Source organism: Lacerta agilis, chromosome 13 (assembly GCF_009819535.1).
Source record: "Lacerta agilis isolate rLacAgi1 chromosome 13, rLacAgi1.pri, whole genome shotgun sequence".
Classification (NCBI taxonomy): Eukaryota; Metazoa; Chordata; class Lepidosauria; order Squamata; family Lacertidae; genus Lacerta; species Lacerta agilis.
In genome coordinates this window covers 28,377,447-28,403,033 of record NC_046324.1, presented here as the reverse complement: position 1 = coordinate 28,403,033, position 25,587 = coordinate 28,377,447, and the positions used below count along the sequence as shown (strand labels likewise).

Sequence of the window (25,587 nt, the reverse complement as noted above, 5' to 3'; positions counted from 1 at the left end):
GTTGCTGTCTGAGCAACAGGGCTCTCTCCAAGGGCAAAATGGCTCATTCCCTTCCCATCTCCCCATCCTCTGGAAAAGGAGGTGTCCTCTAGAATCCCTGTGTACCCCCTCCCTTGACTTTAATATTTAAAGACACCCTGGGGCAAGGGTGGGTGGAAGGGAGAGATAGAGAAGAACTGACATTTGCTCTGCATTTTAAAATGAAGCAACCTAATTTGCACCTCCCCAACTACTAAACAGATCAGAATGTCATTGTTCTTTGGATTTTGTACTGCTCTGAACTTTGCGATACAATTCCTGACTCAAAAATCATGTGAAGATGCATACACTGAGATGAAATACAGATTTAAATATATTTATTGTGCTACAGTATTTGGTTAAATATGGACTTATGTAAAAACACATCGAGAATTGACACAGGTGAGAAAATAATCCCTAGCAAAAGGCAAATTGGAATCTGCTTATAGATCTCTGGGTGATCACCATGACTTTCTGACTTAGTAGCAACCCAGAAAAATATTCCTCCTTTCAGTTAGGCTGCTGAGATGATGAAAACTTGGGAGGAGAGGAAACTGGGTTTTTGTGTGTGTGACTGGACTGTGAGCTCAATGCTAGTGCTCAAAACAAATCTGAGCATGTGCTCGGAGGCACTCTGGTCCTTAAATTACTGGTATGTCTCCAACCCCACCCTAGGCTGCTCTATTGCACTGGGCTCTGATTTGTGGACCTTGGGCATCTTATCTGCATGCAGAATGTTCCAGGTTCATTCCCTGATGGCATCTCCAGGTAGAGTTGATGGGGGTGAAAGACTCATGCCTTCACCCTGGAGAACTGCTGCCAGTCCATGTAGACAAGATTGAGCTAGATGAACTTATGATCTGGATAAGGCAGATTCCTACGATCCTAGTAAAGGATAACTATGGCTGCACATGTTTGAAGTCTGCCTACGCCACTGCTAGGGAAATGTAGTGTGCCGTGTGTGGGGGGGGGGAGGCAGCAGAGAGAACTCGTCTTGGTTTGGGAGTGGCTGAACCTGGCCGAAGAAATTGCCCTCTGTGTTTCCCTCCTTGACATGGCCCCTGACAGAAATGTCGGGCCCTCTGCCTCTTGTGGCTTTTTGCCCCTCCCTCCATGTCCTGCTTATTGGCTTCTTCTCCTTGGCCACTGTGAGAACAGGATGCTGGACTTGATGGGCTCCTTTGACGTGATCCAGCTGCAGCCAGACACTGGGCTGTCCTGTTCTTACACAGCCTTGTTGCTCTGGGCCAGGCATAGGCAAACTCGGCCCTCCAGATGTTTTGGGGCTACAGCTCCCATCATCCCTAGCTAACAGGACCAGTGGTCAGAGATGATGGGAGTCGTAGTCCCAAAACATCTGGAGGGCCGAGTTTGCCTATGCCTGCTCTGGGCTGTCTCAGAAGGCTTCTAGTGTCTGGCAAGGAATGCAAATGATGCTGTTCTGAGTAATATGAGGCCCCATCCACCCAAGCGGTTCTCTTGCACAGCAAGCCACGTTGAAATGAATGCAAGCAGCTCTGGAGCTCTGCTGGGCTCTTTTGCATCTGCAATCCGCTGCCCAGATTGAGACGGTTTCGAAAAAGGCGAATCAGTATTAGGGGCCATTGGGAAAGGAGTCAAAAGTAAAGTTTCCAAAGTCGTCATAATGCCGTTATACAAAAGTATGGTGCAACCCCATTCAAAATACTGTGTACAGTTCTGGTTGTCTCACCTCGAAAAGGATCTTGTAGATGTGGGAAAGGGCAGCCAAAATGATCAAGTGGTTGGAGCGACTCTCCTGCGAAGAAAGGTTGCAGTATTGGGAACTTTTTAGTTTAGAAAAAAAAGGCGAATAACAGGCTAGAAGTGTATAAAAGTATAGAGAAAATGGAGAGAAATATTTTTTTCTCCCTCTCCCATTATAAACTAGGGTCCAACAGTGTCATCCAGTGAAGCTAAATATTGGGTGATTCAGCTTCCCACAGAGAGCCAGTGTGGTGTAGTGGTTAGAGTGTCAGACTAGGGCCTGGGAAACCAGGGTTCAAATCCCCACTCAGCTACGAAGCTCACTGGGCAATCTTGAGCCAGTCACGGTCTCTCCGCCTAACCCTACCTCACAGGGTTGTTGTGGGGATTAAATGAGGAGGGAGAAGAACCATGCACACCACTTTGAAGGAAAGATGGGATTTATATGCAATAAATAAATAAATAAATGACCCAGGGCAGGCAAAATGCAATACTTCTTCCACCCTTGCTGATTCCAGGCCTGGAAATGGCTTCTTGGTCTTAGGCTCAAATGAATCACCTAACGATTCTTACCCTCACAGGGCTTGTTGCCATAAACCAATAAAAGAGTTCTTCTGGTTCCCACTTGATGTTCTTCAGCAGTTTGCTTGTGAAGGACCAGCCTTTCAGTGCCTCGCTCAGAAAGCAAAACAAGAGATGAATAATCCCATTAAGCAACCCTTAATTGAGAATTAATTTCCTTGCTTGAAGAAGAATAGGAAACAAATCTGTCATGCCTTGCAAAGCCATGTTAAGTGCAAAATAAATATCTGGCCTGCTGGGGGATTGCAAGACCTTACGGCGCAGGGGTCCTTCAAATCTTACCCCTCATCCAACGCTTAGATAGCTCTCCATTAAATTCTCCTTTCTTTGCTCTCTCCTTGCAGTCTGCTGCTTCGTCGTCCACAAGAGGTGCCATGAATTTGTTACCTTCACTTGCCCTGGTGCAGACAAGGGCCCTGCCTCAGATGTAAGTAAACTCCTCAACTAACCTCTGTTTTGTGGGGGGAGGTAGGTGCAATGTTTTTAAAAATAGTGAGGGCACGTTGGAAGAGCGGCCTGGCAAACGGTCCTTCTGCATTTCCTCCCTGTGTCCCGGACCCTTTGCCCTCCGTTAACGAGAAAAGAAGTGCAACCAAAAACAATCAAAGGGGAGACAACATGTTGGTGGGATTCTCACTCCAGGTTTTGGGGTTTTTCTTCTGCTTACCTTACTTCTGAGGTGGCTGCCGGGTGCTTGTGAGCCTCCCTTCTTTCATTCTGCAGATCATCTCTGATGGGCTGTGTTTTACAGCTTTTCTGACATTGTTTGTTTTTGTTATTTTGCTTTTGAGAGCCAGTGTGGCATAATGGTTAGAGTGTCCAACTAGGAGCTGGGAGGTAGCACTTGGCCAGAAGCTCCCTGGGCCAGTCGCTGCCTCTCAGCCTAGCCTACCTCACAGGGTGGTTGTGGGTATTAAATGAGGAGCTGGAAAAAGGTGGGATATACAGGTAGATGTAACTACCTACCTACCTACCTACCCTTTTCTTTTTCTTTCCTTCTTCTTTCCTTCCCTGCTGTTACAGCCTTGCCTGGAGATGCCATTGGGGATTGAACTTGGGGTCTGCCAAGCAGATGTTCTTTCAATGAGGGGTGGGGAGGAACGGGAACAGCTTGTGATCTCCTCTAACCAACCCCCTTGAAATGCTCTCTCTCTGTGCTCAATCTCACTTTTGTTGGCCTGTCCAGGGAGCTTAAGCTGGGCTGTTCCAACTTGATTTTCTTTCGCTCAATCTGCAGTTCTTTGCACCTGCAAGGACAGGAGCCTCCTCCTTGCCCATCGACTTTGGGCAATTTGCCTTGGGACTGTCTGGCAATTTGCCTTCACCATGGAAACGGGCTAATTTCTAGCGCTGCCGGGTGATTGATTTTGAGATGCTACTGAACCTCCTTGCTCCCACAGCAGCTATTATTAGCCTTTTTGTGATGAGGAGACCAAAATATGCCCTCTGGTCTGTGGCCTTTCTGTCAGATTTAGGATCTTTCTTTCTTTCTTTCTTTCTTTCTTTCTTTCTTTCTTTCTTTCTTTCTCTCTCTCTCTCTCTCTCCCCCCCCCCTTTTTCTTAAACTTCAAAAAATCTCTCGTTTTAGGGAAGCTTTCTGTAACCTTATATCCTCCAGATGTTTTGGATTACAACTCTCAACAGACTCAACCAGGACAGCTGTATGCCACTGGGGTTGATGGGAGTTGTAGTCCAAAATATTTGGAGGGCACCCTGTTGGGGGAGGCTGCTGCAGATTGTAAGCCTACAGGCATGGCCTGCATTGCTGTGCTGAATTTTTGTGCAGCAATTTTAGGAATAATAACAATAACAATACCAGTTTAATAATAAATACCAATGCGGCATGTGCACAATAGCTTTTTGGCAGATCAGGCCCCATGCTTTCACAGATTCCTTTATTAAATCTTCTCCAGCTTATAACAATGCATTTTCCCACCTTTGGTTGATTCATTCCTAACTTAGCTGTTTTCAAGTATAATTATCACGAGGAGGATGATGATGATGATGATATGACTGGGTTGCCCCAGCCACACTGGATGGCTCCCAACAAAAAAAGCATCCACTCTACCATTGAACAGCTCTTATCATCAGAAAGTTCTTCCTAATGTTTAGTCAGAATCTCCTTCCTTGTATTTGAATCCATCGATTTGGGTCCTTCCCTCTGGAGCATCAGGAAAAAAGCTTGCTCCATCTTTGTCTTTTGAGGAGGCAGTCAGCAGCCCACAAAATCTTCACCTGTACATTTGTTAGACTTTTTAAGGTGCTGCAAGACTCTGTCGCTTTTTGCCCCAGCTCACTCTCGAGAGTGCCTTTGCCTTCTGCAAGGAGTGAACAGCTGGAAGGCTTAAGAAGACATCTCGTCCCTATGCCACAATCATAAGACCACTTAATCTGCTGGAAGAAGTTCCATTAGCTGTGTTAGTGCTCTCAAGCAGTTCCTTTCCATTTTGTTGGGGCTTGGGGAAGCACATTTGCCTGGGTAGTAGGAGCCCTTCAGCCTGGAAGGGCTCCCAGTGGAACATGCTCAATGGGAAGACAGCAAACCAGCAATGCAGAAGCCTGACTTCGGGGCTGGGAGTTCCCCAGTTGGGAGCAGCAGTTAGTGGTGACATCAGTTTAGACTGCATTTCCAAACCCACTACAGCTCCTTTGTTTGCAAGTAAAGAAAGGACAGTTGGCCTTGCTTAAGGTGAACACTGGCCATGCAAAAAATCTCAACACACGGGAGTCAATGGGGCACCAACATTCAGCCTTTATATTCTGCAGACCCATAGTCTAGATCAGCCTTTGCCAACCTGGTGCCCTCAATATATTTTGAGCTGCAGCTGCCAGCAGCCCCAGGCAGCCCAGCTCTACTGCAATTGAAAACCTCTGGAGGCTTGTGACAGGTTGTGGAAGGCTGTTGAACCAGCACGTGAACATTGCCTGTGTGAACAGCAATCTGGTTTTAAATGCATCAAGAGTTGCAGAGAGGTCTGTTTATTGTTGTTGCTGTTTAACCACGCTAAGGACTCATCCAGACTCCCTTTTGCACTGTGCATTCCAGGCACAGGTCTGAGCTTTCCAGATCTATGTCCGAGCAATGGGTTTTTTTGTTTTTTCTCTCCTTCCGCTTTCCCCAGGAAAACCTGCTGTTTACTGCTGAATCAGAACAAATAGCAATTGGGTTTCCCACTGGTTGCCGTTTGTACCAATTCAGCAATAAATAGCAAGCCTTCCTAGGGGGGAAAAGAAGCTTGGACATGATCTACAAACGGTGCCTGGAAACCACAGCACAAAAGGAAGCCTGGATGAGACCTAAGTGTCACGTTTCAACCAGGGTTTACAACAATCAGGATCACAAGGACCTCAAACCTAAAGTTCAGCCGAGGTTCTTCATAGAAATCATGGAACTGTAGAGTTTGAAGGGGCCTCAAGGGGCATCCAGTCCAACCCTTTGCAAGGATGGAATCACAACTAAATAATCATAGAATCATAGAGTTGGAAGAGACCACAAGGGCCATTCAGTCCAACCCCCTGCCAAGCAGGAAACACCATCAAAGCATTCCTGACAGATGGCTGTCAAGCCTCCATTTAAAGACCTCCAGAGAAGGAGACTCCACCACACTCCTTGGCAGCAAATTCCACTGTCGAACAGCTCTTACTGTCAGGAAGTTCTTCCTAGTGTTTAGGTGGAATCTTCTTTCTTGTAGTTTGAATCCATTGCTCCGTGTCCACTTCTCTGGAGCAGCAGAAAACAACCTTTCTCCCTCCTCTATATGACATCCTTTTATATATTTGAACATGGCTATCATATCACCCCTTAACCTTCTCTTCTCCAGGCTAAACATACCCAGCTCCCTAAGCCGTTCCTCATAAGGCATCGTTTCCAGGCCTTTGACCATTTTCATTGCCCTCCTCTGGACACGTTCCAGCTTGTCAGTATCCTTCTTGAACTTCTTAATCTCTTACAGATGGCCATCCAACCTGTGTTTTAAAACCTCCAACTTTCATTGACACTCCATCTGTTTCTTTGCCAGCACAGAGTAGAATGTGCTTGATTCAGGACTGGGTCAGCCAAATTTCAGAATCTGTAGTCACACAGTTGTTGTTGGCATTTGTCTGTCTCAAGAGATAATGGAGTTTGCCTCCAGGGGTGAAGTCAAACCACTGTGGGCCACTTGTGACTACGACGGAAAACCCTGCCGTCCTGAGAAACATGTATATTCACAATGCAATTTTGAGAACAGCATTTCACAGTCTTGGGAGGCGGGTGGGGCGGGGGGAGCCATGACTGCAATTGATGAAAACAAACGGAGTTTGCGTACAACCTGAAGCTGCTTTGACAGCCTTCGCTGGTTTGGAACTGCAGTAAATGAAACTTCAGGCAAGATAGCATCTCCAATGTCTCTGCTTTTAATATATGTTTAGGAAGTTCTGATCTAAATCAACCTTCACGATAGGGCACCGTCCTGATCTTTTAGACTACAGCTCTTGTACCTGAGGGCTGATGGGAGCTGTCATCCAAAACATCTGACCGGCACCAGGTTGTTGAGGTCTGCTCTGGATGTGTTCAAAGCTCTCTCAGGTCTTTTTTCTCTTCAATTGCATTGGGTGTCAGTGAGGGTCTTTGGAGATCAGAAGAGGAGCTCTCTGTATTTGGGCTGCTCAATAAATGGTTTCCTTTTGCAGGGTTCTGTAGTGGGATCAGTTTGTGCCTTCTTTGCTCTCAGAGTTGGTATCAATCTGAAAATTAAGCTCCCTTTTTTCTAAGAGCATTAAGAGGGGGAAAGGAAAGAATGGAGCCTTTTCCAATTATTTTTTTAAAAATAAAGCCCCACATTCCTCAGCGTTGTGCTCTCTTTTGATCTGTCTGCTCCGCTTCGTGTCAACACCCTTGAAGAAAATAGGCCCTCTTATCTGTGCGAGGTCTATTCAGCGTAAGGCTCCTTTGTCGAGCAGATAAAGCATAATTATGCCAACTTGGCAATGTCTCTTTAAATAAAAATTAGTCGCATCAAAGGGCAGGGAGCGAAGTTGAGAGCTTCAAGGAAGGCATCCAGAAAAGCTTCAGGGCTGCTTCTTGCCTTTGGCTGAGGGACAACTGGTGTTGCCAGGTCACCTTGCCTGACGTGTGCAGGGCTTGGGTGGCACATCGTGGCACAGTGATGTTTGCAGAAGATCTCGCAGACCCCCCTGAGTTGTGAACCAGAGGGGGATTCCAAAGTGTTTGGCTCTCCCTGCACTCCCTTTCCTGAAGCAGCAAACGCATTTGCAAGCATGCAAAGAAAGGGACAGGTGATGATTTGCCTGCTGGGTTGTTGTTAACAATGCAGAGAAAAGTCTGCAGCCTTCAACAGCGTTGGCAGCTCTTGGCTCTGTATACCTGGATCCTCAGAAGGGCCGGGCAATATCAGGTTAACAACATTGCAATATATCGCCAGCTAAACATTGTGATATACGGATATGTCACAATGTCTGAAATAAGGATGGAGCTATGTAGAAGCATTGGCTGGCTTCACAGTTTCCCCCACATTGTGATTTTGGCATAGCACACACAGACACCATGATTCGCAATAGATTGCCAGGTCAACATTTTTGACACCAATATCATGATGTGGACTTTAAACTGGTTTTGGATGATATATCAATATATCACCCAGCCCTAATCCTCGGGGGTCTCAGCACTGGCGGAAGAAGAGTGTGATCCTGGTGGGGTTCCATCGCGGCTGCCCCCCGCCCACGCTAGGCACCCCGGCCCTGCAGCCAACACACCACACCCCCGGGACGCGTACCACGCCCCTTGGGGCAGTGTGCCCCGCCCCGGCCTGCTCTCTGCCCCCGGTGCCGGAGCATGAAGCTCCGCCACTGGGTCTCAGAGCTGGAACCTTGCCTTGTGAGGTGTGTGCAGACCTTGGGATCTCTGAACTGGAGAACCTGCCCTTCAGGCTGAGGGTTAGCTAGGAGTTCCTTTCACTAGCTTCGTCTGCTTTGCCAATGGCAGCCATCTACTACTGAGCCCTGTTCAAGGTTCTTGCATTAATTTACAAAGCCCTGAACAACTTAGGTCAAGGGTACCTCAGGGATCACATGAACCCTTATAATATCCCAGCTCAGTCACTAAGAGCAGCTGCAGGAGAATTCACTGGTCATTCCCCGAGCAGGTGAGGCTCATTTGGCAACAAGAAACCAAGCCTTCCACAATGATTAATTGATTTGGTTTTTACCTTTCTAATGGTTTTATTGCATGGTTTTAGTGCTGCAAACTGCTTTGATTTTTTTAAAAAAAAATGATATACAGTGGTGCCTCGCAAGACGAAATTAATTCGTTCCGCGAGTCATTTCGTATTGTGAAAATTCCATCTTGCGAAGCACGTTTCCCACAAGAATGCATTGAAATTTAATTCCCATAGGAATGCATTGAAATTTTCATCTTGCGAAGCACGACCATAGGAAAATTCGTCTTGCGAGTCACCTAAAAAAAATTCGCAAAACGCTTTCGTCTAGCGAGTTTTCCATTGCGTGAGGCATTCGTCTTGCGAGGTAACACTGTAATGGTATGCAAATTTTTAAAAATAAATATAAATAAATAATTTCCCACAACCCCAGCTTAGTCGTGAGAGCCAGAGGTAGTTTGGTGTGCTGCAAAAAGCCTTTCAAGTGTGGTTTGAGCAATGCACTGCAGCCAGGAGGGGGGTGCTGTCAGGCACCTAGGTGGCTTCCAACTGGGAGCACAGTCAAGGGCCAAATCTGTGCATCTGTGTTGAGGTTAGGATGCAGCTGTCTCGGAAAGTGTTGCTGGATTACCCCTACAGGCACAAAGAGGATTCCTGGCTGACGTTGCTTTTGGTTCCTGCTGAAGAGTCCGGGGGTAGGTCTAGGACAGCTTCCCCACCCCCCACCCCTTGGTGTCCTCCACAGATGTTTTGGACTGCAGCTCCCATCAGCCTCAGCCAGCATGGCCATATGCATCCTGGGATGAGTGGGAGTGGTAGTCCTAACCATGTTCATGCTGGCTGAGGCTGATGGGAGTTGTAGTCCAAAATGGCTGTGTGTGGGTTGGGACTGATAGGAATTGTAGTCCAAAACAGAGGTGCCATCTTGCAAGGGCGATTTGTGTGTGTGTGTGTGTGTGAGAGAGAGAGAGAGAGAACATTGTGCATGTGATGTCAGGACGTTGGGAGGAGCCAAATGTGGCTTCATGCCAATGGGGTACCCAGATGCTACTCCCAAAATATAGAGGGGGCCAAAAGTGCTTGAGCCCTAGGAGCTAGCACCCAAAACATCTGGAGGGCAAAAAAGTTGTGGAAGTCTGCTATGGGAACTTCCAGCCACTTGCCACCAAGTCATGCGCCATTCATTTGGTGCAAAAGGGGTCGTTAATATGAGCTTGTCATAAATACACAAACCACATTGAGGCACAAGAGCAGTGCAGATGTTTAGCACTGTCACTGTGGGCAGCTGTGGATTTGCTTGCTGGTCTGAATTCCATGCCAGAGGAATGAGAGTGGGCAGCTTAAGCTGCTGCTTATACCCCATGTCCTTAAGCAGCCTCTGACATCTGGCTTGCTCGGCTACTTACTCCTCAAAGTGCTTTGGCCTTGTGTTTGCTAGAACAGCAAGAACCTACGGGGGGAATCGTAAGCTGTTGTGGTGACCAAGTGGCCTGTTTTTAATGCAGCAACGGGCAGATCTGTGCAGCATTCCCTACTGAAGCTTCTCATTTCAAGCATTTGGTATTAGGAGACTGCCTCCGACAGTAGAGGGAGATCAAAGACATTGTGGCCAGTTCAGAGCTCTTGCCCTCTGCCAAACAGATGGGTTGATGTTGCACACCTCCATTCTCTTCTGTACCTGAAAGAGGCTCTTAGCCACCCCACCCCCCACGCATGCTAGCTGACTCAGCTCTGGCCAGTCTCAAATTACATCATCCCAGTCATGGAGCGGGGAGAAATCCTATCCACTTTGCATGTAAAGGTTAAGCCTACTTAATTCACACCTCCTGAAATGATAAGCGAACTGGAACTGCAGCACCCACGCTTCAAAATTCACACTTCTCTGATTTTTGCAATGCTATTCTATGGCTAAGTAATGTGTACAAGTTTGCACATATGGGGGTAACGTGTTGGTATTAGTGAAAATAGCAAGCAAAGTGCCTTACGGTAGATCCGGTCGATCGCGGGCTTTCCCTGTTCAATACTGGTTGGTTGTGTGATCCTGACCGATCGTCTCCCCCCACAAAAAAGTTTGACATCTCTGGTGAAGCCCCACCCCCCCAAAAGCCGAACAACTCTGGTCAATCCTCCCCCTCCCAAAAAAGCTCTACAACTTTGGGCCATCCTCTCCCCCAAAAAGAAAGCTCAACTTTGGTCAATCCAACGGGTAGATCACTGCCAGTTTTTTTTTTAAAAAATAGTGGGAGTAGATTGCAGTCTCTTGGGAGTTGGATGTGCCTGCAGTAGAGGAAATAGATTTGTAAAACTCTGTATATTAGGTAAAGTTGCATCCACAAATGTGAGAGAGAGATATCGCCCAAACTGATATGGAAGTGTAGAGAATTGAAGTTTGAAAAAAATGAGAAACTAGCTGTGATTCCTGCATTGCAAGGGTTTGGACTAGGTCACCCTTTGGTCCCTTCCAACAATACAATGCTATAATTCTAGAAACCAAAGCCGATGGAGTCACTTATCCTTCATTCTAACCAGAGCTCTGGTGACTGACATGCACAGAAAGAAATGGCAAGCAGGCAAACTCCTTTTGAAAGGCAGCGGAGAGAGTTAACCTGCACAGCCCTCATCGTAGGGCAGCAAATTGTTTTACTTTGAAAATGTGTGGTGCAATATTGGGGGCATGTTTTTATTTTCTTGAAGAAACCTTGAGGCTAAATTACTAAATCCCCTCACCTGGACCTGTTGCCTTGTGGACGCTGTGCAAGCCTGTAGCTCTTTGGAAGCTTAGTGGCTTCGACAGGCTGTCACTTCCATTATGCCACCTGGCAGGCCTCAGACCTTTTGAGAAACGCTTTCCCTAAATCGGCACATCGAAGTCACTCCATCAACGTCCTTTTGAGTGAGAAGAGAGAAGGAAAGAACAGCCCTGGAGGCTGCCCTCCCCCCCAGGAGCTGAATGTTGGCTTCGGACAGGGAGGAGGAGGAGGAACCCAGGTGACATTTCAGTGCCAGGGGGAAGCCCTGGGATCCCCACTGGTCAGACTAGTGGCCATGAAACCTGACCAGGAAAATCTTTCTCTGTGTGTGTGAGAGAGAGAGTGAGTGAGTGTGTGTTAGAAACTCAGATATATAAGCCAGGTGCCAAATGGCTCCTTAGACTAAGGTTACAGTCGCCAAAACAGAATGCCTAGTTGCCATTCTGGGGCCAGGCAGCTTGAAAGTTGAATTTTTTTATATCTTAAGGATGTAAAATGGAGTTTTTGAAATTATAAAGCAGAAAATTTAATAAAAATTATAAAAAAAGAGAGAGTCGTACTTTTCAATACGGCTTTTTGGTTCCTGAAATTCATTCTGAGTGTGCAGATAAAATACAATGGATTCAATCTTCTCGGTAGAGAGGTTATGTTAAGTAATAGGTTTGAACACTGAATGTAGGGGCTTCCTGTTTCCGGTACGCCAGGAATGGGGTCTCCACCAACACTGCGGGAGAGAGAGACAGACAGAGATAATCAGATAATGGTGGGGGAATTTCATTAGCTGCATTCCTCTTCAGTTGGAAGAGGAACCAGGCTCTCATCTGCAGTTGGCCTGGTGGTCTGGCACTCGCTTCCCCATGGAGGCAAAAGCACTGGGAGCATGGAGCACTCCGACTGCCGCACTCCTGGAAGTACAACTTATCCTGTCAATTGGACTTTAATTGGAGTAAACGACAGGTGTGTGCCAGAGACGATGAGATAAAAAACTGCACAAACAACCCAGCTACAAGGATGTGAAAGGTTTGGATTGAGAGCGGATTTCATTCGGTAGAAGAGACAAAGGGGGAAGGGAGCCCACAGTTTGCTTACTTAAGTTTTTTTCTCTCTACATTTATGATATGGCAAACCCACCCACCCAGGAATGCAAGTTTTATTTAAAAAATATATGCACAAGTGAGGATGGAGGAAATTGGAATATAATATGGAATTTAACAAAACGGAAACTGCATGTATAAGAGAACGGAACTAAGAGGGAAAGGGGTAAGAAATGCTATGCTTTGAAATACAGCAAAATCCTTCCTGACCTCCATTATCCACAAATGAATGTGTTTGAGATAAGGATAAATGGCCATAAATCAGTGGCAGGGAGGGAAGGAGTCTACCAGCTAGGAGAATAGAAGTTTCTGGATTAACTATCTGCAGTCTGGATTCAGACCGTTCTTCCTAGGCTGGAAAAATGGCGAAGACGACTTGTTTACTGGAAGCCAAATCACGGGATGAAGTGATGCAGTGACTTTTGGAAACTGTGAGATAACAGCTTCTCCCGAGACATGACGGGAACCATCAATGGTTGCAGGAATAAAGGATGCAACACTATATAAGGACAAGAAAACATCATGGGGGAAATTGTCACATGCAGGAAAGAATAAGGATTACAGCTAAAGTTCCTCACTGGAAACTTTATAAATTACCTATTATACCAACATGAATTGAAATCCCAAGATTGCTGCTGTTATATAAGGGATTATTATATCTGAATGGAATGTAATGGAAATTATTAACATTTAGGAATGCAGAAAAAAATGTGGGAGAATGAACTCTAGCATGCGAGGGGGGCAGTTTAGTTAAATTATATAATTTGACATTTGAATAATTGGCATTAATATTTGTATTAATTTGGTGTTGTTATAATGAGGCTGTTATTAGAATGATATTGGGAAATGATATATATATATATCACACTGAACGTGTGAGTTTATGTCTAAAGTCAATGGAAAGAACAAACACTATTAGATGTACTGCTGGATGTTGTTTAATGGTTATTGTTGTTATTGTATTTGTTTAAAAACCAATGAAAATTATTTTTTAAAAATATAATGCAATGCAATGCAATGGATAGAATTCTACAGGATGTGTTGCTAGTCCACATTCCAAGGACGCCCCCAGGCATGCTACTCCAGATGGTGGAGATGTCAGGCACCATCCTGGCACCCAGGCATCTTCACTTGGTTGCAAGTGGCCAATAACCAGATGCAAAATGTGCCTGGTGAATTTTGAACGTGTGTGTGTGTGTGTGCAATGGTTGCTGTGAATTTTTTCTGGGAAAAGCTTTAATTCACTGAAGCCTGCGTTAGGCAGAGGGTGGGACATGAAACTCAGAGGCTGAGCTTCGAAACACATTCAGCACTTGAACTGCAGAGTGAGAACATCAGAGCAGCCTGCTGGATCAGGCCAATGTCCCATCTAGTCTGGCATCCTGTTCTTATAGCGGCCGACCAGAAACCCCAAAGGGAAACTGGCGAGCAGGACCCGAGCACAAGCATCACCGCCCCCAGCAATGAAGGTAGAGCTGAGCCACCATGTCTAGTAGCCATCCATAGCCTTTTTGTCCATGAAAAAGGATGGCAAACTGGAGCAGGGCCTCTTGAAGAGGATCTCAAGGTCTGTAGTGATTTGGTGGGGAAAAGGAGATTTTACGGGTTCCTTAGTCCCCTGGCCCTGAGTTGGGCTCAGGAAGTGCATCTGAAAAAGTACTGGAGTGACATGATCGAAATGACCAGTCCCAGTCAGCCATTCTGCACACCTCTTTTGGACAAATGGAAGCTTCTGGGTCATTTTCATGAGGCTGCCCCATGAAGAATGCATTGCAGTCGCCTAAACATAATGGTGTTTCCTGCTTGGCAGGGGGTTGGACTGGATGGCCCTTGCGGTCTCTTCCAACTCTATGATTCTATGATGAATCTGCCAATATTGGCTGCCCTTACTTTCTCATTTTTCCAATCTTCAGTTCACAATTCACAATTATTTCCGCATCCGTTTGCAAACTTTTTTAAAAAGTGAAATGCATGAAAATGTCAATGTATTTGCATATCGAGGACCTCAAGTCACCCCCCCCCCAATGACTTGACACAGGAGACATAATTTTGTTTGGGTTTTTGGCAATAATTTAAGCCACAACTTTATTTAAAATACAAATTTGGTGAGTGGTTGCATAGGCATTGGTTCAGACTATCTGTCCTACCGGGACAGCTGCTGACCTCCAGTCAGCGTCGGGAGAATGCAGCTGGGGAGAGTTAAGGAGGCTGGGGACAGAACCTCCCCCTCCCCAGTGGTCCCGGGGGCTCTGGCTACGGCCCTATCCCCGGCCGGGGGTTCGGACAAAGCATAAGAGCTGCCGGATTCCTTTAACGAAATTCCTAGTATCATCATGATTCTGGATGGGTACCGCCCAAACCAGCAATCCACACAGGAACCAATGCCTAACCGCCAGGTCCCGATCGCAACACGTGCTCTTACTCATGGTAGAACCCGATTTATGTATGCATGTATCTTAATAGGCACATCTTTGCAAGTGATTTCCTTATAATGCATTCTTTTGTGTGTTATTTTCATTAATATATGTTTTACTAGTTTAATTTGGGCACCCTTTCCCCTATTATACATGCTTTTCGATTCACTTTTTTTTTTTGGTTGGAAAACTGCATTGCAAAAGTCAAGAGAAGTGGGTTTAAAAAAAAAAAAAAAAAGATTGTGTTTTTGGCCGTGGATTGTTTGGGGAAGTGGGAGCTGCTATTCAAAATGCAAATGGAATAACCTGCTCCCCATCTCTCACCTCTTGAAATAACAATTGTGCACTCTCTAAAAATGATAGGGTTACTGAAATCAAAACAATCTGCAAATCTAATTTATGTGGCAAAGGCTTTTTTGGCGGTGGGGAGGAGGAGTTTTTTTTTTTGGTCACAGAGAGAATTAATGTCAGGCTTTTTGAAATACTCCTCAGCTCAGCTACAATATTTTCTGTGGCTTCCACTGCTGACAGTTTCTCTCTTGGGCTAAATATGTTGTCAACTTCATTTTCTGTTTCTGTTGCAGGATGGATTATTATGGGAAGCGGGTTGCTCCGAAATGGGCATGTGGGCAGTTTGTTGTTTCCAAAGGGGATATAATATTTTGTTTTACTGCTTTCCGTGCGACGGGGACATGCTGTAATGTGAATGTTACCAGCACGTCTCGTTTTTAATCCCATTAAGAATTGCTCTGCATTAATTGGCTTCCTGCTTTGATATTCAACAATGCAGCCGCAATGGCTACTAGCAGGCCTCAAACAGATGGTGCAACTCTGCTTCCCGTAGGCACACAGCATGTGCTCCAGGATGCAGAGGTGGTGGGTGCATGCTTCCGGGTGCCTTCTAGACCTCTGGTCTTTTAAGGATCCCCCCTTTTCCATTTGCTGCTGCAAATACCAGAGTGAGACTGTTTCGTGGCTGCTGGTTCCAAGAAGCAGCTTTTATTAATTTTTGTGGCCAAACCTACAGTGCCCATTTTAGGGCAGTGGCCCTATAAAGCTGGTCACCGGCTGTGAGCTTTCCTTGCCAACACAGCTTGCCAAGGCCAGCTATGAAAGCCTGAATAGGAGGCACATATTGTCTGAAGCCAGCAGGGGCTTCGAGGCCACAGAGCCTGTCCGTTGTTCCAGGTGTTGCTTCTGAGCACTCAGAATTTTTAAGGGAGTACTTTTCATGCCAGGTGTCTGACCCCTAACATGGGCTTTGGTTATTTCAGGAGTGAGGATAAGCCCGGCATTGGTTTTCATTGTTTGCGCAAATTCTAAATCATTTTCTGCTGTTGGCACAGCCCAGTCCCCTGACCCGTGACATACCCTCCAACATTTCGGCAATGGAAATAGGGACGTCCTATTCCATCATCGCCATCATCATTTTACTATTTCTACCCCACCCATGTGCCTGGGTTGCCCCAGCTGCTCTGGGCAGCTTCCAACACATATAAAAACATAATAAAACATTAAACATTTTTTAAAATCCCCTATACAGGGTTGCCTTCGGGTGTCTCCTAAAGGTTCTAGAGTTACTTATCTCCTTGGCTCAAGGGAAGAAGAAGAAGAAGAAGAAGAAGAAGAAGAAGAAGAAGAAGAAGAAGAAGAAGAAGAAGAAGAAGAGTTTGGATTTGATATCCCGCTTTATCACTACCCTAAGGAGTCTCAAAGCAGCTCACAATCTCTTTTTCCCTTCCTCCCCCACAACAGACACCCTGTGAGGTGGGTGGGGCTGAGAGACTTCAAAGAAGTGTGACTAGCCCAAGGTCACCCAGCAGCTGCTTGTGGAGGAGCGGAGACGCAAACCCAGTTCACCAGATTACAAGTCTACTGCTCTCAACCACTATTTCTCCAATGAAAACAGGGACATCCTAAGGAAAAGCAGGACATTCTGCAATCAGCTCAGGATTCTGTGATTCCAGGACTGTCCCTGGAAAATAGGGACACTTGGGGTGTCTGCAATAATAAGCTTCCCTATAAGAACATAGGAAGTGCCTGCTGGCTCAGGCCAATGGCCCTTCCAGTCCAGCATTCTGTTATTAGAGTGACCAGCCAGATGCCCCAGTGGGAAACCCACCAGCAGGAGCACAACTGCAACTCTCTCTTTCTGTGGTTTGCAGAAGCTGGTATTCAGAGGCATCGCTGCCTCCAGCTGTAGAGACAGAGCATAACCATCATGGCTAGTAACCATGGGTAGCCTTCTTCTCCATGAATTTGCCCAATCCTCTTTTAAAGTCGTCTAGATTCATGGCCATCACTTCCTTCCATTTATCCATGGAAAGTCTTGTACACAATCCCTTCCCTCACACGTTTTTTTTTTCTTTACAACAACCCTGCGAGGTAGGTTCGGCACAGAGGTTGTAATTGTCTCAGGGTGACAGATGTAGATGTGTAAATGACGTCTATGTGTGCGGCGAGACCAAACACGGGAGAAGCTTCCTGATCTAGAATAAGATGTCCGTATTTTCATCGGAGAAATGTTGGAGGGTATTATAATGGCATTACGATACCGGCAGTTTTATTTTCAATTCCTCTGCTAATGATCCCCAGCTGCGTCCAGTCCTTGCACGAGCAGACAAAGAACATTGGATACAGCCCTCAGGTGTGAAAACACCGGCCTCCCACCATGAGTGATATGCAGAATCCATCTGGGAAGTTGCCCCTAGAAAAATGTAACAAATAAATGGTAATGCGGTGCCCGGAATGTCTTATGCAAATGAGCAGATCTGCATGCATTTGCATTGTCTTGCTTCCAGCTTGCACACCCACCCCCCTCGTCATATGCTGGGGGAAGTGGGCCCACACATCTCAGCTGCTCCCGTGGGTCTTGCACACTTCCTTCTGTCTTCCTTTTTATTCCTTCCTCCCTTGTCAGTCTCCGGTTGGCACTGTGTCAGTCAAGGGACTCTCAAATAGCAAATGCGTTCCATAAATAGTCCCTTGGAAGAATGATCATATTAAAAGCACTTCCGCACGCTCACTCCCCCCCCCCCCGGTAGAGAAAGAATTATGTGGAATTGAGCTTCTTAATTTGAGACAGCCATCGCACACGAATTGAGTTACCTGTCTTTCTCTGTGGCAGCTTGGAATGCTGGGCATCATTTGAAAGATAGCAGAATAGCGAGGCAAAAGAAGTTTAAAAATTGATGTGTGGCATGGAGAAAGTTATGGAAGTGGAAAGTTTTTCTTCCTCTCTCATAACACCAGAACCCGCGGATGCTGAATGTTGGAAGATTCAGAATAGTGGTGTTTTTTTTAAGCCCTTCTTTAAAAAGCGTCAAACTGGGAAACTCGCTCCCACAAGAGGCAGTGCTAGCTACCAATTTGTATGGCATTAAAGGAGTTGAGACAAATTCATGGAGGATGGAGCTATCAACAGCATCATGGCTATGCTTTGCCTCTGTGGTCAGAGGCAGCGATGCTTCTGAATGCCACTTGCTGGAAACTGCAGGAGGGGAAAGGGCTCTTGTGCTCCAGTCCTATTTGCTTATTTCCCACAGGCACCTGCTTGTCTCCTGTGGGAGTCAAGTGGCAGAGTTTCCCCACCCCTCTCCTGGGAGAGGACAGCTACCTTCTGACTGAGCCCAACCACCTCCACCTCTTAGACTCCTACGTGTCTTGGCTGTAGGGCTTGGGGGACCTTAAAGGGGATGTGCTGTCAAAATTGAAGCAGCAAATGCTGCTGTACCTCCTGGGCCAATGGGGTGCATAGAGTCATGGCCAGGATTTTTCTTGGGGGGGGGCAGGACTTTGTTGGGGGGAAGGAATTTTGTTAGCTGGGGGGGGGTACAGAACTGACCTGATGGGACAGTTAGTTAAGTATTTCTATTGTTTTACTTGATCTAGGGGGGAGGCAGCTGCACCCCTGCCCGTCACTTGGCACTCCCCATACCTGGAGTGCACACCTGCCATTTGCTACAGAGGATCTAGAGTCAGCAGCAGAGCATATGCCCATGTTGCCCATGGCGGGCACGCTGCTGAGGGGGGCGTGGTATGGAGGGTGCCCTCCCAGGTGCGGGATAGCTGCTCGGGTACCCAGAGCAGCGCGCACACCCTGCAGCCGGGGGCAGAGCGAGCTGCCCATGGCGGACATTCGACGCACCACCCGCCCGCGACCCCCCAAGCCTCCCCCAAGCCGTCAAAACGAAGGGGGAAGGGGGGAATGCCACCAGCAAAGCGGCACAGCTCCCCTCCTAACCCCGATGGCTCGGGGTAGGCTTGGGAGTCGCAGGCAGGCGCCACGCTGAATGCCACCCCCCTCATAGAGGATAGTTGGGATGATCCGCCCCACCGCCCCCTTCCTACGCCCCTGTCTAGAGTGCAGGTTTTCCCCCAGTGAGAAGCACTGCCCCTCAATCCCAAAAGTGGAGGTGGAATGTCCATCTCCTTGGCTCTACTTTTATGATGAGGTTGCTAGACTCAGGGCAGAACCTAGCTTTGAAAGCAAGCTCTGGGACTGCTCCCAAAGGAGCATCGCCTCTCAGATCAAACCCCAACCAGGATGTGCCAGCTTTCTTGGGAAAGAGCCTGTCCGTCTCTAGATCAACCTCTCCCAACCGGGTGCCCTCCAGATGTTTTGAACCTCAACTTCCACCAGCCCTGGGGTCGTAGGGTTGTGGCTGAGAGGAGCTACACCCCCCCCCCAAACCCCTGGAGAGCACCAGGTTGAGTGGGGAGGCTGATTGAGAGGCTGCATAGATGGGAATCTCGATCTCGTGGTCGATGAACGAGGGGTGGTGTGCCATCTTAAGGAGCCTCTCCTTCCCTTCCCCCCCCTTGTCCCTTGCTGCCAAGGAGATAAATAACTCAGTGTCGCAACAGACATGAAAAGCTGCGATGGGAAGCATCAGGGCAAATCAGGCCAAATGAAAGCGAGTGCCAGCCAGCCTCAAGGGAGTTGTTGTGGAGGGGAGAGAGGGGGGTTGGGAAGACCACAATTGAGAGACGGGGGGGGGGGGATCAGATTGCTTTTGAGCGAACTGGGTTCAGAAAACAAGAGAAGAGGGAGTCCACCTGCCTGCATCTTGTTACTTTCCTCTACTGAGGCGGGTGGGGGAAGGTTCCCTCCCCACGCCTGCCCACTCCCAATCCTACCTGGGCAGTGGGAAATGCAGGGAAGCAGTACACAGAAGCAGTAGCTGCAGGCCTTTTGCTTCTTCTGTGAGGTGTCATAGAATAGTAGAATTGGAAGGGACCCCAAGGGTCCTCTAGTCCAGCCCCCTGCAATGCAGGAATCTCAGCTCAAGAATCTCTGGCAGGTGGCCATTCAATGTCTGCTTGGAAACCTCCAGTGAAGGAGAGCCTACCATCTTTAAACGGAGTCCATTCCACTGTCAAACACCTCTTGCCATCAGAAAGATCTTCCTAAGGTTTAGTCAGAATCTCCTTTCTTTCTGCTATTCCTGCATCTCAGGGGGTTGGACTAGATGGTTCTTTGGGTCCCTTCCAACTTTATAATTCTATGATTATCTGATTCTAGGCTGGGGAGGGCTACATCAGTGGTCCCCCAAGTACTGACCTACGACCTTTTCACCAAATTCAGGTTGGTGTATAAGCACATCACTTGCCTTAAAAAAGAATACTTATCTCCCTTAGTTGCGGCGATTTCTCTAAGTATGTTCTGACTTAATGAATGTGCTTTTTTGTATCTGAAGGTTTGCTGAAGTCAGGTTAATTGTTGTTAACCCCCATTTTCTCAGGCGTCTCATTACCCAGCTGCTAGCTCAGTCGTTAAAAGGAGCATCTTCTGAGCATTTGTGAATTTGAAAGAGGTTTGCTTTGGGGTGAAGCCTCTGAGTTTTCCGATGCAATTAACTTTCACCGCTGCCCGTGCCTGATACGCTGCACTTAAGCAGGTTGAATTAAGTGAAGTTCCATTAGTCCCCATCTCCCTAATATCGCTCATTAGCGGAGAGAGCGAGAGAGCAGCGTATTACACTGATTAATGCAGGAGAAGAAAGAGGTTGGAAAGCAAGGAGGACCCCCGCAGAATGGATTCCGTTCAACTCATGGGCATCCAATGAAGCAGAATGTTGGAAGATTTGGGAGAGATAATTCCTCATTCACACAGGGCAGAGTTAAACTATGGAACTCACTGCCACAAGAGCAGCACTGCTTAACAACCTAGATGGCTTTAAAAGGGGATTAGAGAAGGCCATTGAGGGCTACTAGCTATGATGGCTCTGTTCTGCCTTCACAATCAGAGGCAGTAACGCTCCTGAATACCAGTTGCTGGAAACTGCTGGAGAGGAGAGGGCACCTGTGCTTGGGTCTTGCTTGCTGGCTTCCCACAGGCATTTGGGTAGCCAATGTGAGAACAGGATGCTGGACTAGGATGCATGATTGGCCTGATCTTCCTATGTCCTCCTGTTCTTAGTTTAGGTCCCTTGCTTCGCATCCCTCCTCGGTTCTCACTTTTCTCATGAAGTCTTTATTATTGTTGTTGAATTTGTATCCTGTCCTCCTTTCAAGGAGCCTCAGGGACGTCTGCATGGTTTGCTAATTCCCCCTGCCCTGCATTTTATCCTCAAAACAACTTTGTGTGCTCAGTTAGGTTGAGAGATGGTGGCTGTTCCAATATGAGCTTCCTGGCTGGGCAGCCAGCCCAAATGGTCCGCTAGATGGGAATTTGAATGGACACACACATACGGAAGCCCATTGCCTGGGGCATCTGTCACCAACCTTATGCCTTCCAGATGTTTTGGACTACAATTCTCACCAGCAACAGCATCTGACTGCGCTAGCCAGGGCTGATGGGATGCCATCCTGTCGACACCCTGTAGAAAAATGAGTTAAAATGGAGCCCAGCTTCACAACAGACATTTAAAGCAGTAAAATACCACTTTAAACAGTTGTGGTTTCCCCAAAGGACTCTGGGAGCTGTAGTTTGTAAAGGGTGCTTGTTAGGAGACCCCTAGTTCTGTCCCAGAGCTTCAGTTCACAGAGTGGTATAATAATAAATCCGTCTTGGCAAGGAACTCTTGAAATTGTAGTTCTGAGAGCTTTGTTGTGGTCTGACACATTTGGAGAGCAATTGGAGGGGGGCGGTGCTAGGAGTGATTCCTGCATTGCCGGGGGTTAGACTAGATCACCCTTGGCATCCCTCCCAACACTATAGGTCTGTGATTCTATGAAAAGGCGTTTTAGAAGATCTCCTCCAGGTCTGGATTTGGGTTTTATTGCCTGGAGCTCTTGCCTGGTGTTGTGCAACTGTGGGGTGCCATATTGCCTCTTAGCCTCAGTTTCCCATTTGTAAAAAAAACCTAAAACTAAAAGGGGCGGAGGATATATTGCAGAGGTTTGTGCATTGATTTGGCACTGTTCATTCATTGGGACGGTCTTTGATGTGCTGACAAAGTCACTGATGGGCTGTAATATTCCTCCTTGTTTGTTTGGAAGTGAATATTGGGCATGGTTCTGAATTCAGACCCTCCGCTAAAGCATCTCTTGGTGGCCTTGATCAATTTAGCCTACCTCGCAGGGTGATCGTGAGGGAGTGGAGGGAGTATAATAACCCCAAGCTCCTGAGAAGAAATGTGGCATCTGCAAAAAGGTGCCTCACATTATGGAAGGCGGGCTAGGCTTTATTTATTTCCTAAAATGTATATACCACTTGATTGTAGGAAACCTCAAAGCAGTTTACAAAAGAATAGCACAGTAAGATGATTAGTAAAACCAACAATAGACTGAAAAAGTATCAGCTATCTAAATATCTAGGCAGTCTTGTCTAAACAAAAATGTGGGCAGCGAAGGAGCCTGCCTGATGTCAACAGGCAGGGAGTTCCAAAGTGTAGGTGCAGAACAGATTTTAAGTGGCACTTACAGCAGTGCCGTTTCCACAGACTGAAACAGTCGAGGGGGCATATTGTCAGGCTTCGGGGAATCAGATCCCTCCCACGGTGGCAGCCCAAAAGCAGAGAAATGATAAAAGTTCACCGAGTAGTTTATTCAATATTCACAGAATACAGTATCCCCTAGATAATGGCATTACTCCAAGTAATGTTTCCTCCCTCCTCCGTCTCTCCTATTTTACGTCACCCCTGCATCAGCTAATCTGAGCTTCCTGCCTCTGAGCTTTATGTTCTACTACTTTCAATGCTCGCCTGGTCCTGGGAGAGGGGTGGTGGTCCAGGAATGCTGTCCAAGGACACTGGGTCTGTCAGCTGTCTCTCCCTTCTTCTTCTTCTTCTTCTTCTTCTTCTTCTTCTTCTTCTTCTTCTTCTTCTCCCTGCTGTTCCTCTTCTAATATTTCCCAGCTTCTCCCCTCTGCAGCCACTGAACTATGACCTTCTGCAAACCACTGTTCTAAATCTATACTGTTCTCCTGTTCTCAGGTTCAGGAGAGGGGGGGGGAGCGGTCCCCACCATTCCTCCTCAGTCCAGCCCCTGACACACACATATATAATGCTCTTGATGCAAATCAGTGACTTGCGTTTATAGGCAAAGCCCAGCCCTTAACCAATCGTTCCTTTCTTCTGTCTTGTCTCTTTTCTCCAGGACCCACGGAGCAAACACAAGTTCAAAATCCACACGTACTCCAGCCCCACCTTCTGCGACCACTGTGGATCCTTGTTGTATGGACTCATCCACCAGGGGATGAAATGTGACAGTAAGTCCAGTGGCACTGAGAGATATATGACCCAATCACAGCATCTGGGGGCTCATTCACAATTTTCTTTGTGGATGCAGCAACGTCCTTATGTCATCCCACTTTATCACTCCAGAGTATTGTGGATTAACTGTGTTGCTTGGGTGGCGAGAGTGGGGATTTAATGCACCCGGTGCTAGAGTTGGCTGGTTTTATCATCCTAGTGAAGCAAACCACTGGCTGTTGTTGCGTTGCTTTTTTTTCCAAAAATGAAACTTGAAGCGATTTACAAAAAAAGAGCATTAAAAATGAGTATGTTGTTGTTCAGTCGTTCAATCGTGTCCGACTCTTCATGACCCCATGGACCAGAGCACGCCAGGCACGCCTATCTTTCACTGCCTCCTGCAGTTTGGCCAAACTCATGTTAGTAGCTTCGAGAACACTGTCCAACCATCTCATCCTCTGTCGTCCCCTTCTCCTTGTGCCCTCCATCTTTCCCAACATCAGGGTCTTTTCTAGGGAATCTTCTCTTCTCATGAGGTGGCCAAATGAGTATAAAGACAGGATAAAACAGCCTAAAATACACAAATCAATGTATATACCAATCCAACCCTCCAGACCACACCACTAACATTCAGTTGGGGAAGGGTCATTGCCTAGTGGTTAGACCATCTGCTTTGCATGCAGAAAGTCCCAGATTCAATCCCCAGCATCTCCAGATAGGGCTGGTAGGGAACCCAGTCTGAAATGCTGGAGAGCTGCTGCCAGTCAGTGTTGACAGTTCTGAACTAGAAGGACCAAGGGTCTGGTTTGGTAAAAGGCAGTTTCATATGTTCCTAAAATTAAGATCCAAAGGCCTGGGTGAAAAGACTGGTTTTGCCTGGCACCTAAAAACAGCCAGTGATGCTGCCAGGCATGCCTCCATGGCAGGGTGGAGAGCATCCCATAAATGAGGGGCCACCCTCAGCACCTCCCTCGGAGGGGGCACACAAAGAAGGGTCTCCAATGAAGAACACAGGGTCCATGTTGGGAGAGGCACTCTTGAGCTGTTGGGGAGCCCCACAAGGTTCAATCCCCAATGATATCTCCAAGCCAGAAAAGGAGAGAGTCCTGTCCGAAACCTTGGAGAGTCACTGCTAGCCAGTGTGAACCGTTTTGAGCTAGATGGACTAAAGTCTGGCTCTGTATATGGCAGATTTTGGTGTCATATTCTAATCAGCCCATAATTCTGAATCATGAGGACTGGAATCTTGCTTTATTTTTAAGAGTGAAGCTATAGCTCAGTGGGAGAACATCTGCTGTGCATGCAGAAGGTCCCAGGTTTAATCCCCAATGGCATCTCTAGGTAGGGCTGCGAGAGCTCCCACCTGAAACCCTGGAGTGACTGCTGCCAGTCAGTGTAGACGATACTGAGCTAGATTGCTATGAGTCAGGACCATTGGCCCATATAGGACCATTGACCCATCTAGCTTAGCATGCCAACAAGACACCTTCTAGATGTTATGGACTACAACTCCCATCAGACCCCTCCAGCATGTCCTGCAGACAGGGATGATGGGAGTTGTCTTCCGCAGCATCTGCAGGCACTACTTTGGCTACTGGCTCTCTACATCTCTCAGCAGTGTCCCTCCAGAATTTTAAACCATTTTGAACCTGGGACCTTCTGAAATCAAAGCAGATGCTCTAACCACTAGGCTACGACCTTCCTGCTACCTCTCACTTCCCCCAGGCAGTGACAGAAGCAGGAGCTGGTCTGCTTGCTTCCTCCCCAGGACGCAGCTGCTACCCTCCTCCACTGCTGGACCAATAAATCTCGTATGCTGACCTTTTCCTTTCATTGCTACCACACCCTTTCATTAAGGCCACGAGTCTACTTGTTTGTGCAGAGCTGGTGTGGTCAAATCCACCAGCGGAGGCTTTGCTGTGTTTACAAGAAAGGGAAATCTGAGTGAAGCCTCAGTTGCAAGAAGTGGAACAGGCAGTTGTGAAGATGTTGCAGCCTCAGGTTGCTGGTGTTTGTTTGTATAGCACCATCCAAGGGCAGAGAAGAAAACACAAGCAAAGGACACATGCCCTTGTCTTGAGCCCCTTGCAATTCAGATTTCAACAGCAGAGGAAACAACTGAAGGGGAGGGAGGGAGGAGGAAGGAAGGAAGGAAAGAAGGAAGGAAGGAGAATTAACAATGGGTGCAGCAATTCAGGCAGAGGTGGTGGCAA

The 25,587-nt window shown here is 47.1% G+C and overlaps 1 protein-coding gene across 1 annotated transcript in view; it reads left to right on the top strand.

Annotated features, from left to right (window-relative positions):
* PRKCB (protein kinase C beta) overlaps positions 1–25,587 on the top strand; it is a 180,830-nt gene that overhangs the window by 64,550 nt on the left and 90,693 nt on the right. Inside the window, 2 exon segments of the mRNA XM_033166417.1 lie at positions 2,670–2,752; positions 23,280–23,391. Of these exon segments, the coding sequence (XP_033022308.1) occupies positions 2,670–2,752; positions 23,280–23,391 (195 nt within the window).